This window comes from Falco cherrug, chromosome Z (genome assembly GCF_023634085.1).
Source record: "Falco cherrug isolate bFalChe1 chromosome Z, bFalChe1.pri, whole genome shotgun sequence".
NCBI lineage: Eukaryota > Metazoa > Chordata > Aves > Falconiformes > Falconidae > Falco > Falco cherrug.
Genome location: NC_073720.1, coordinates 6,532,823 through 6,546,260, shown reverse-complemented (window position 1 = coordinate 6,546,260; position 13,438 = coordinate 6,532,823). Strand labels below are relative to the sequence as shown.

Genomic DNA, 13,438 nt, shown 5'->3' with positions numbered 1-13,438 from the left:
CAGTTGACATCTGATTTATTCTTCAGTCTCAGAAAGGGTTGGCAGGTAAGACAGCAAAGATCTGAATAGTTCCATATGTGAGATGACACCATGTATTTGTACTTGCAGTGCTTTGCAGTTAAAACCATCTCTCCCAAAGCAGGTTGAAAGATGACAAAAGTGAAAAAGTATAGGATACAAACCCTTCTGCTATATCAGTGCTTAGATGAGTGTATTTATAAATATTATTAATGTTGCAAACTACTTTAGTATGTAAAATGCAGTGGAATTTTTAAGTATGTTTTTAAACGTTACTGGTCTTGATAAAGGAACATCTTTTTTAAAAAAAAGATAAATAAAAAAACCCTTAGCACATACTGTTACCCTTTAGATTTCTCTCTGCAACTCTAATTTGTGTGATGCCTGCCAAAAATAATATAAACTTCTAGCTGTTGGTCAGCTAAAACATTTTCTTACATAGGTATCTTGAACAGTATTTCTCATTTAACAATACTTACCTGACATCACCTTTTTTTTTCTTATATGCCTTCATGGAGTGTATTTTGAGAATGAACAGCTTGAGGTGTGAGGGGGAAAAATTACAGTTCTTAGTACAAGCTGGGCGCTTATCTGTTATATGGATGATGATGATAAACTTTACCTCCAGCTCTTGCTGCATACTGAGTTTAAAACCTGTATCTTTCAAGTCCCTAATGTTTCATGCTACTTTCTTCCGTTTTTGTGCAATCTTAGAAAATTTACAATGTGTAGCTGATTACAAGTGGTGTCAATAAATTAGGCGTTCTGATTTTTTTAACATGGCAGTGCTCTGTTAGCAAAGGAGAAATTTTGGTAACATTACAATTTGTTGTGAAGCTAGGAAACCACCCCATCCATCCACTCATTTTCATCAGAGAAATTTTTATCCTATTGCTTCAATTTTAAAATAAGAATCCAGTTAAAATGGTCACTAAATTCTACTTCTCTACAGGCCAGGTTAAAATTAGTGGCAGTTGTAGTTTACAGAAAGTACATTATAATTCAGTGCTGCAGGTTTTTGTGTTTGGGTTGGGGGTTTTCTTCCCCTCTTCCCAAACATGGGAAAAGGTCCATTTGAAATAATTTGTAGAAGTTTCTTACCTGTTAAAAGACGGTTGCCACCAGACTTAAAATTGGTTTACTACTTGCATCTGATTTGCCTTATGTTCTGCATTTTGTTTAAGGATTTCAGAGTTCTGTGCAGGTTTTCAGTAGTTTTCCCTAACAGTTCTCTGGTGAAATAAAACAACTTCTGTGCTGCTATATGGGAACGTTCTCTTGTATTAAAATCTAGGCATTAGCAGTAAAAGTGATGGACAAGTCAGCCTGTTGGGCTAGAGTTAGATGTTACTGGCTATTGCAAGCACCAGATACCAATTTTTAGTCTCCTCAGGTATGTGCTTCATTTAATCAAAGATCACTCTTAAGGCTGAAAGGAACTCAGATGGACTTTCAAATCCCTCATGCCCTGACTGCTACTCAGGGAAAGTTTTCATGTTTGATGCCATTTCCTCGGAACTCTCCAAGGGCCTGTCCTCTATATTCCATATGTTAGAAAACCAGGTGTTCAGTAGAAAAATGTAGTCAACATTGGGGAGGGGGGCACTTAAACATATAAAAGAGTATTAGCTTTTAGGTTTTGAACAAATTACTTTCTCTGTGTATGCTGTGTTATTGCATGTGCCTGGAAACATCTTGTCCTCTTCCAGTCAGTAAATGCCTCGATTCTTGCTTTTTCCACAGTGAAGTAGCTTAATTGAGGAGTGGAGAGTGATTATTAGGGCACTGTTTTTGAAGAGACACTCCATTAAAAGTCTTTCCAGCAGAGATTTTGCTCCTGCTTCCTGAAAGCGTGCCAGTGTAATCTTGCGGACTTTGAGGAGTGAGCCACTTTCAGCATCAGAAATGTTTGTCCGAAGCTGTGTATCTTGAACTATATGTTCTTGTGCTGTCCCACCAAGGAGGGAGGAGTGACTCGGATTTGCTGGTTCTGTTGGTCGGAATAGGGTATACACAATACCAGAGGTCCATAGGTGAACAAAGACTGTTATTTCATAGTTAGGCTCATTGGTAGATAATTGGGTAGCAGAAATTCTTATCGCTTGCCATGCATATAAAGTTTCATGCCTTGCGTTACTAGAAAAAGGTAGAAAAGGAGAAAAAAAGGAGTGGGTGTGGGGGGAAGAGAGGGGGAGATCACCAGTTCTGGATCCAGTGCCAGGCCTGTCTGAGGGGTGTTTTTTGTAGGAGCACTCATCCAGAAGTCCCTTTATGTGTTACCCCTCCTAAAATATCACTTGCCTTCCTCTTTTATTCCTATCGTTCAATGTGGACTACCTTACTAAAATCAGCCTCACTTGCCTTGTAAATTAGCACACATGCTCCTTACAGGCATGGGAGGGGGGAGGGGCAAGTCTTTTTGGTCTTGAATTCAGTCAGTGTTCACATTCTCCCCCTGCCGCGTTTACCTTTCCCCCAGCTACTGCAGAAACCCACTGACTTCGCTGCTTCTGGAGCCGTCATTCAGGGTTTAGCAGGCTGTTCCCTCTTAGCAGACTTAGTTCATACAAAGTAACCTTTTGTTGATCTTCCCAGTGTTTGAGACATTCCTGCAGTATCTGATTCCTTCCTTGCCAGGCTCAGGGCATCTCTACCCCCTGTTCCCTTAACGAGTTTCATCACCTGCTGACTGCACTCTTACCAGCTTTCCTAGGTGTTAGATTGTTTTTCCAGTTGGTCTCCTACATGTATGGATGCCTACACAGAAGTCCAGCTCCTAGCCTTGAGACAGGGCAGGAAGTTCTTGCGTATTTGTCTGTGGTCTCAAGGTATTTCCTGAATTGTTATGTTTTGTTTTCTCAGATGCCTAAAATCCCCATTTTTATAGGGAATGCAGATTTTTAAATAGGTGCCTAAAGGTTTCAGTGTCTAAATGTTAGAAAGCCAAGGCCTTTGTATCTAGCTCTGCAAGAATGTAAGAATCTCAGAGGATGAAATCTGTTTCACCTGTTGTCTAAAGTAACTGCTCTTTTAGTTTAAAAGTGGACTTGAACAAAAAAAACCCATCACCCATATGGCTTAGCTGTCATTCAGGAACACTAATAAACCAAAACTAGAAGTCCAGTTTTGCCTTTCAGCATGACTGATTAGGAGCCCTTTAAATTGAGATGTAATAGATCTGAAGAAAATGGATTAGAAGCTGAGGTCTGAGAGACTCACATGATGGTCTGAGAGACTGAACGGTATGTGTTATGGCACCGGCACTATGTGTATATTGAAGGAAGGAAATGTAATAGTTTTATAAAACATAGAAGTTCAAAGCCTTTAGAAAAATAGCGTTACACAAAGTTCACAAGCAGTCTTAATTTGCCAGGAGGATAGATGATAAGTGTATATAAATACCACACTGAGTATGAATTGTTACTCACGGTGAAGGTGATGAGGCACTGGAACAGGTTGCCCAAAGAGGTTGTAGAGTCTCCATCCTCGGAGATACTCAGAAACCATCCAGACATAGTCCTGGGCAAGGCAGCCCAGCAGGCCCTGTTCAACCAGGAGGTTGGACCAGATGTCCTTCAGAGGTCCCTTCCAAGTTCAACCGTTGTTTATAAAGGTTTAAAGAGTCGTCTTCTAAATTCAGTTGAGAAGGTATGCTTTTTCTCAGCCAAGTTACGTAACTTTCAGGAATTTTCAAATACAAACCACAGAAATCGTGTGACACTCCGGAACTAAAAAACCTCACTCAATACCTGCCCAAATGAGATGCTGATTCTCCTGTAGACTGTTTCTCAGCTGTGATTACTAGACAAGGTCATTTTTTAAGTATTGTCATATACTTAAGGCTGACAGATTTCAAATGTGTACAGTTTTGAGGAACTGTGCTCTTGAAGAAAAATACATGTTTAAATTTGTTGCTGGCAGTTTTTGCCTCTGTACAGATGTGTATCAGGAGTGATTGCTAACATCGGAGACAATATGCTATTCACAATGAAAGTCAACTCTTACAGACTAAAAATTCTTACTAAATGTATTTTTGTCCTCTTAAATTACAATTTCAGTAATTTCTAGATCAGGGTGATGTTTGTTTGTTTGTTTGTTTGTTTGATGTTCATATAATCTGCAACAGTGGTCCGAGTGTTGATATTACTATTTTTATCCTGCTTTTTCTGCTACTACTAGTATTTTCTGGCACTACACCTTATCAAATAGGTACCAGAAACTTTCTCCAGTCTTGCTCTTATAAGAGAGCTTATACTGAGTGGTAGTCTAATTATTGCATTCATTAATATCGTGAAAGTGGGATGCTCAATGTTATGCCTTGATACAAATTTCACTTGGGATTGTCACTTGAGCTACTTGCAACTTTTTATCTTAGATTATACGTTTTCCAATAGTCAAGTTTATTAAATTGATGATTATTTATAAATAACAATGTAAATATTATAAAATATGTATAAAGACTATATACATCCTATATATATACTAATATAAATAATAATAATATAAGCTTCACTGAATTTTCAGTACTACATATACAACCAATTTCATTTGTCCAAAGCAGGCTTGCTGTTCAGTTGTTCACACTGTAATAAGGTCCTTGAGGAGAATGTAAGTCAGGCTTTTCCATAGAAAGCTCTAGAACTGCAGTACTCCCTCATGCTGCCTGGTAGTCTGTACTGTGTAGCATCCTCAGGCCAGCACCTAGGGGAACCTTCTGTAATACGGTATACTGGTTTGATTGAACCTGGAGAAGCTGCACAAATGAAAATGAGTTGTCTATTTAATACGTAAATTTGAAAAATGATTTAATGTATTTAAATGAAAGCTTTTGACATACATTTTGAGTCAGCTAAAAGTCTACCAAATTTTGAAGTACAGCTAGGAAAGCTATAATGCTAATGCAGGATGGCCTCATCTTATACTTTCTTTTACACTTGATTCCTAAAAATGCGTAAGTACAGTATTTGATATCTAATTTATATGAACCTATATCAGTCAGCTCTTAAAACGCTTTTGAATGTTTTAGGTGCATCATTTTTTACCAATTTAAATTATTAATCATTGCCTCTTACTGCCTATCTCTAGAGCAAACTAAAAAAAGGATTTAATTACTACCACAAGAGTTTCTGTTTTATTCAAAATGTTGTCTCTTGACTCTTCAAGGTGACAGGTTTGAATAATTGAACAGAAAACAGACCCCCCAAACTTTTTAATTAAACATTTCTTGTAACTTAAGGGTGAGAGGGGTTGTATATATCAGAGCGCCTACTTCAAGAAGTTAGTGCTCTAAAAGAAACTCCTGTAACAGCTTGAAAAACTATTGAAGGAACGGAGGGTTTGTTTTTTTGTTTTTTTTTTAGCACAATAGGTATGCAAAATGTAATGGTTGTGGCATTTATCAACTAGCATATACTTTGCCTGCTTATTAAGCATCCTTGTGATCTCCCTTAGAAAATTGACTGTGATGGAATTTGTTTCTTGGGTTGAAGAAGAGTGCTTATGAGAGATCTCAAGCAGCCTTCTCTGATAGAACATTATTATTCAATGAAATGGTCAAAGAGGGGTGACTAATTGAAAAATACTGACTGTTCTTTCTGCCCCCCCCCCCAAGAGTGCTGAATACCTAAGCTTATGGTTAAAGTGAATACAGATGCTTCAGGTTAAGATACCGCTTGGCAAACAGTGCTCTGTCCATAATACTGTTTGGTTCCGTAATTCTGAAGCAAGACTCTGTATGTTCTGTGCTGTGACTGTCAGATAACAATCATGCTAATAATTTTCTACTTCCTTGTTTAAGAGATCTTCCATCTTGTATCTACATTTCATCCTCCTCTATAATTAGTCATATAAGATTTAAATTCATTAATGTCACTGGGTAGCTTCGCTTTGGATGCAAAACCTTTTGGTTCAAATATACATCAGTTTTTTGTGCCTCTTAATTTACGTCCTGACTACTCATTACTGCAAAGCTCAGGAAGATGGTTTCTCTCTGTCCTAAGGAAATCGCTTAACAGATTTCATTTATATGCATATTGTAAAAAATGTATTTAATATAAATATTTCTTGCATATCTGCATTCTTACTATCTTTTTGTAATGCAGCTCTGGTATGGCCCAATTCATTGTTTAAATGATGCATTTCAAACTGAAAATTTGTTTGCAGAACACTTTCAGAAACTTCTTTTTGCTTTGTGGGATCAGTATTTTCTACTTGAGCCAAGAATGTTCCTAGAAACTGCTTCCTAAGAGTTACGAATTTTCATTTTCTGTTGACAACAGAATTTTCCTATTTTCTGTTGACAACATTTTAGTTTGTGTATTTATATAATATTTAATCTTCAGATTATCTGGAAGGTTTTTGGAAACTTGCTAGTGTTTCAGTTATTCTTTTTACCACCTATTGCTTCTCACATGGTTTAGTACTATTGGAAGACAATGCAGTGAATACTCACCAACAAATATCTGAGCAATATTGTAAACAGCATGGCAGCACACAAGCTCTTCATAAGAAGGGAAGTGCTTTGTGCATTTGAAGCAAGATATATATAAGTTTTTGTCAAGTTAATGCTGCAGATACATTTTATATGTAGTCGTTGATCTGAGAAGGGAAAGGTAATGATCAACTCATAGAACTCTTGCATTTTAGTACTGAAAAAACAAAAGACAGACTTTGGCACATGGGAAATAAAATTTCAAATTTAGAATCATAGTGATGTTTCTTCAATATGTATGAAAACTGTTGATAAATGTTAATCTTACTCAAATAACTAGGAAGAATTTTGAAATGGCTTTGAAATCTTCTTTGTTATTTAGCAGCTTCAAAAGGTCACTCATAGGATCATGAGTCTTGTTTTCCTTTTAGTAAATTTAAAACAACTAAAATAAGATACTTCATGCCACAGAAACAAAATGGGATACTAAAATTAATGCAGTTTGTGTGTTAATATTGTAATTTGCCAACAAATTCTAAAGAAAGCACAAAGAACTAGTAGTGTCTATTATATAACTGTGCATTTAGTATCTACTGACCAGTTTCAATATTCAGTCTTTGTGTATGTATTCCATGTAAAAAAAAAAAAGGCAGAAAATCTCAACTTGTTAGTTTTTTTAAATTAAAAAAAAAAAAAAGATTTTTAGTACTTTTAATTAATTTCAAATCAGCTTTACTTGTTTTAAACCCATAATTTCAAATTGGCAGCTGAAGATATAAAATACATACTTATAAGCCTTAGAGAAAACAGTGAACTGTAATTTTTTTGGGTTTTTTTGAGCTGCTTAGCATCTTCTGGAGATTGCATATAAAGGTGATAAATGTTTGCACCAAGATTTGATACAATGTGAAGTGTTTGCCTTTCCTTCTACAGGTAAACTATTTCACATTGACTTTGGTTATATTTTGGGTCGGGACCCTAAGCCTCTACCTCCCCCAATGAAGCTCAATAAGGAGATGGTGGAAGGTATGGGAGGCACGCAGAGTGAACAGTACCAGGAGTTCCGTAAGCAGTGCTACACAGCCTTTCTCCATCTCCGCAGGTAACAATACTAGGTTTATACTAACATTTATTAGAGCCACGTTAATACAGGAGAGGAGTAAATGAATCAGAGAAAATACTTTTGTTGAAAATTCAAAACTTGTTTGAAGTCTGAATGTAGACACAAGAATTTGTATGAAGCAATGGAATGAAAACATGATGGCATTGGTGTAACAGAGCTTGAGTGTAAATGTCCTTCATGTTAAGGCCCCCAGTAGTGGGGGTTTTAAGAACTCCTGTAGGGTGTAAATTATATCTTGCTTTTTTGATACGTTTTTGCCCTTAAGCAACTTTTTATCTCATTATTGATAATCAAGGAACCGTCTTTTTAAGTCACTATTCATTTCCTGCTTTATCTTTCTCCAGTTTAGATCAGTGATGACCAAATTTTTTGGCTTGAAGATGACACATACATAAGCTTAGCTGGGTTCAGGGCCTGCGGGACAAAGATTAGCTACTTGTAGTGACAGGTACGTTAGCAGTTTCTGTAGATACCAAAAACTGTGACAGCAAAAACCTCTTTAGACTGTATCTACTTACAGGCCAACAGATCTTTACTTTAACTTGGATTCAGCTTCATTCTTTCACAGTGACTATGTTACTTACCATCAACTTTCTGAGCCAGATAGCTCAGCTGTGCTCTGTTTGAACAGAACACAGGTAAGCAGTCTTGGTTTGTCCAGTGATTTGATTTAGTACGTGTTCAATGGAGATGAAAGAATTTCACTTACCAAGATTGCATAACATAAACCTCCAAATATGTGGAAAAAAATCAGTCATGTGAAAAGCCTATGTGACAAGTACATACAGTGTAAGAAGCAGGCAGTCAGGGATACCAATTAAAAATGTGGTTTTGTTAATCTTGCTGTAGTTTTCTTAAAAAGAGAGTAAGTAGTTGGTTTATGAACTGACTTTGTTAATGGATTAAAAGCAGTTCAGCAGCATGAAAAAACAATGGCATGTTATTAGCAAACAACATTCATGACTTCAGAGAAGAATCAGAAAGGTTATGTATAGTCCATGTTCTAAATGTTGCTCAAAACTTTTGTAATACTGTATATTTTTATTGTGAAGTACTGGAATTGTTGTTGTTTAAACTTAGATGTTTCAATGGAAAGGTCTGTTGTGTCAGTGAAAGATGATCCATGGCATGAATTTATGCAGTGATTTGCTACAAAGATCATAATTAACTGTGGAGTCTAGCAGTAGTTTGGGTATCAAACTAAACTGTAGGTTAAGGTGGTTTCATTTTTAATGTCGGGGATTGTAGTTGCAATTGTAGTTTCTCCAATATTTATTCAGTTAAATAGGAAAGTATTTTTAGATGGTGCTGGATAAATATCTTAAAAGGTTTTCAACAAAGGTAGCATAGGATAATGTTAGTATTAGTGTAACTATTACTTTAAGCAACTAGAACTAAAAATTATTAAGATTACTTGTTGAAAAAGTATTGGAGGTGGAATGGCTTAGTTCTAACAGTTCTGCATGTTGACACAAACCCATTCACAGATAATTCTTCTGGCTAAGTAGTGTGAAATTATAACCTCTGATTGCTAAGACAAAATGCAAACTCTGACATCTCTGTCATCTTCTTTCTTCTTTATTTCCCTGGGGTACAGACAGTTCTGTATGTCTTCTAAGTGCTGTTTCTCAAGTGTTTCAGGATTCCTGGTGGAATGGGTGTTGCACAGTGAAACCAATTAAAACATTTTAAAACTTGCAAGTGGAAAAATAGTTCATTGGTTTAGGTTGAAGTAGTTTGGCATATGATCATTGATGTGCAGGTTTTTATTGGTTTTGTTTGTTTGTATTTTTTCCTGGAGGGTGTGGGCGGTGCTGTCCACTTTTTTGAACATCAGTCCTGTGTGTTTGTCAGCAGTGCTGTATCAAAGGCACAGCCTCTGCTTTTTCAATGTGTCACAGAGCAAATTGTGGCTGGCAACAGAGCTTGCATTGTCACTTGGGCTGTAGCAGCCTTTTACACCTTTGTTATACATGTTGAGCCTATTTAAAAATATTAAGTCCTGATATGTGTCAGCACTTCCCATCCTTTGAGAATCCCCAGTTTACACATTCTCAGCAGGATCCAGCCAAGAAGAATCCAGCCACACTTCAGAGTTGTTTCCAGAGTGAGGTTAGAGACTGTACTGTCCCTTCCCAAATAAGGGTTCCCCTGTGTTAGTCATGTGGGAATTTTGATGTTCAGTTTGAGTTAGTGGGCACAGATAAGGACAAAGGAGTAGGAAGTAATTAGGGAGAGAAGCTGTACTTTGGGATGAGATTGGCTCTGTATGGTTGGGATATCCTGCTGGCTCAGACTTTTCCCCAATCTGTTCTCAGTGGTATAGTGGACAGAGGTGGCCATATAGATCTAAATGAAAAGTGCTGTAGGCAACAAGTGGAAAGCTGTGATGGCCCTTGGGAAGGGCTGATTCTTTGATAAGGTTGTAGCTAGGCAGTGCAGGGTCTGGATAGTCTTCTAGAAGCTGGAGCTACATTGTGAAGAGGAAAAACCAAAAGTGAAACTGGAAAGGATCAGGTCAGTTTTGCTCAAGTCTGGGCTGCAAGGAAATACTATTGGAGGAATAAATGCCATGGTTTATTGTAGCTAACTGGGTCATGATACTGATTGGGGGACTATATGTAGTCTTGACAAGAGATGGGTCCTGGGGGTTCCCAAGTTATACTGCGGAAAAGGTTATGACATTTTAAACTTAGGAATTTCTGTGTTAGACGAGGTAAACGGGGCTTTAGTTTGGTACTGCAGAAAACTGTATGCTGTGCTGTCCGGTCCTGTCTTTGTAGTGGAAGTTTGTGGCTTTGAATTTGATAGAAGTATTGGAATGTCAACAGCCTAAATACTCAGTTGGTTTAGGACATCTGTATGCAAAGAAGCCAGTAAATGCTGAAAAAAAAAAATACATAAAGGAGTGCTTAGGATCAAGCATGTATATATTTGATGATATATTAAGCACTTAAAAAGAAAAAAGTTGCTTTTCTCAGAAAAGATTGCAGTGAGAATTGGAACTTCTGTCTAATGTGCATTTCTTTCTTGGTATGTATGAGGCCTCTTCTGTGTAGGAGTTATTTTGTTGGATTTCTTAAATTTTTACAAAACCTTGGGTTTTTTTAGCACTTCATGTGGAAACTAGAAGTTTAATCAACCTCCAGTGTAGTTGAGTTCTCATTTAGTTTGCAAATTAATTTGTACTGAGCTTTGAGGAAAACAAAGAATGTATTTACATGAAAAGGATTTAGAGTCAGATTTAGGTACTTAATTGAAGCTCCTTAAACCTAGAAAAACAGCTTCTTGTTCTTTCTGGCTGTGGATGGGGGTCAGCCGTTCCAGAGGTCTTTGTAACATAGATGTCAGAGTGATATGACTGGCCTGATGAAGGCATTTTGTTTTTCACAGGTCAGATTCCTAATGCAGGTGTTTCAGCAAAATGTCTAATCTTAGGATGAATTTTGGCTGTCAGTTGACCAGTTGTGAACCTCTTGGCGTATTTGTCAAGGATATTGCCCAAGGGAAGAATGACAGCCAGCTGTCTGAAGCAGGAATCTCTTACCTCTTGTCAAGTTCCAGTTTTTAAATACGCTTTCTAAAAATGTGTGGAATGTGACAAGGATCCTAGAGGCAGCTAACAAGTTTACTTAATAAGCTCTTTTTCATCCTTAGGACTGCCATCTAGTTGATAACTGAGTTAAATGTCAGGGTGAGGGGCAGAGGAGAGACCTGAAGATACAGTGAGAAGCTCTTTCCTAATTTCTGTATCTTCTCGTTCCATACTCCCCCCCCAAAAAAATTACCTGTCCTTGATTTTGTTTCTTTTTTTAAATTAGGGTCTTCAGATGATCTTATGCTTCTAGTGCTTTTACTTTTAAGCACCAAGAACAAAAAGACTTAATTCTGTGAAACAGAACCAGCTCTTAACTGGCGTCTAGCAATGTTACCTAGACCTGTGAAATCTCTCTTACAAACCTCCATCACTTAAATAACCTCAGTAACCTCTAGTGCTCATAAGCTTTTATCCTCTGTGTGGTTCAAGAGCAAAAGAGACTCTGAGACTCTGGACTCCTAGCTCAGTTCAAAGGGAGAACTACCAGCGGAAGCTACCAACAACCTAAGAAGAGACTTGAGAAAATGTAGCTGTAAGATTTAAACATGTTTAAAGTGAGATACACTTTTTTCAGGCAAATAGAAAAAAAATTCTTTAAAACCTGTGGTGTCTGTTCCTGGCACCAAAGCAACTTGACTGCCAGATTCCTTAGCCAGATCTGAAACAAAATGGTAGTGTAACTTTTCTCTGTCTGTCTGTCTTTCATAAAAGTTATTTTCCCGATTCCAGCCCCTTGCCCCTGGGAAGGTGAAGAAGAGTAGCTGAAGTAACTTAAGACAATGAAGATCTCTGCCCAAACAGTTTATGTTAAATATTTGTGTTACAAAGAGTTAAAACTTTTATTAGAGTGTGTTAGGTAATGCTAGTTCCAGATAATAATGAAGTGTCAAGAATTTTTGATAGAATTATGCTTTTTTAGAGAGACATTTAATTTTTTTGGAGTAGTATTTACTTTGTAAAATATGGCTATGCAGCAGTCGTTTTGTGTAGTTAAAATACTTCGTGCTACTTGAAATTGTCAGGTTACATATATTCAGCAGCTTGCTAATAAAGAAGTTTTGCTGCTAAGAATTCATTTTATATTATCTGTGAAGCTTCTAGTGCTCTTAGCAAAGCAGTATTTCAGATTTTGAAGTCAGTTATGTACTTTGTCTGTGAAAGGGGACTAGATCTCCTTGCAGAGGAAGTTCAGTGTATGTTGAACAGCTTGAAAATTATCCTTTCAAAAAACATCTCTACAGTTAATCTCCTGTGAGGGCAAAATGGTGTTCTTTAAAAGATTCGTGAGGACTTCAACACCATACTAAAACTTTAAACTGTGCACTGTCTTGTCTTTTTTAATGGTTATAAATGGTGTATTTGTACTTCATAAGTGTAGCACGCCATTGTTATTGCAGCTTAAGTGAGCAACTGCAGACTTGGATCTGGTTAAATCACTTATATTCAACTTGTTATGGCAAAAGCCCTTGCAACAACTTGAAAAATTGTTTCTTGTAATTGTGAAGACTTCAACTTTTTGAATGCTAATTTGTGTAACACCGCTGTATCTCTGATATCTTTTTTTTAATATATAAAAAATAACCTTTACATCAATATTCCAGCATATGTTTATACTACTAGAGGTAGAAAATGGTATTAAATCTTACAATATACGAAATCACATTTTTTTATTCGATGTGTGTCTGAATAAATGTTCTGGCAATTTTTAGAAAATTGTAACAAAACCAAGCAGTCGTCAGTTTTGGCAGTTTGAGACAGTTTGAGGTTTAAACTTACACTGCGAATAGCAGATATCCTATGTTTTTAATATAAATACATTGAACTACAGTGTTATTAATGCATCTCCCCTGAAGCATTACCAATTCATACTAAGATGATGATTTCTTAAATGAAGTTGTTTACAAAATGTCTTTTGTATAGGTTACAAAGTGTTGTACCTAATTTGCTCTTCTTATGCTTAGGTATTCCAACTTGATCTTGAACTTATTTTCCCTCATGGTGGATGCCAACATTCCAGATATTGCTCTTGAACCTGACAAGACTGTTAAAAAGGTAACTGGAAACCTTTCCTTGTCTTTCAGTAACCAAAGTCATCATGGCATGAAGTTTTCAGTTACTTGTGGTAACTTACTTGTAACTGACCTGAAAGTACTTGCTCCTGTCTTAGAAATTCTCAGCGATTTCTAGAACATTAAAGTTAAAGGTAGGAGAATATACTTTTGAGATCACTTAGCACATGTGCCCATAAATGCGGAAGTGCTTTTTATCG

At 36.8% G+C, this 13,438-nt stretch overlaps 1 protein-coding gene across 5 annotated transcripts in view; it reads left to right on the top strand.

Moving 5' to 3' along the window:
• Positions 1-13,438, top strand: part of PIK3C3 (phosphatidylinositol 3-kinase catalytic subunit type 3) — an 82,874-nt gene that overhangs the window by 44,870 nt on the left and 24,566 nt on the right. For 4 of the 5 annotated variants that reach the window (XM_027816227.2, XM_055698782.1, XM_014286412.3 and 1 more), the window contains 2 exons: positions 7,382-7,550; positions 13,131-13,221. In XM_027816227.2, the coding sequence (XP_027672028.1) occupies positions 7,382-7,550; positions 13,131-13,221 (260 nt within the window). The remainder of the gene's footprint in view (positions 1-7,381; positions 7,551-13,130; positions 13,222-13,438) is intronic. The other variant, XR_008730199.1, reaches the window with a different exon arrangement.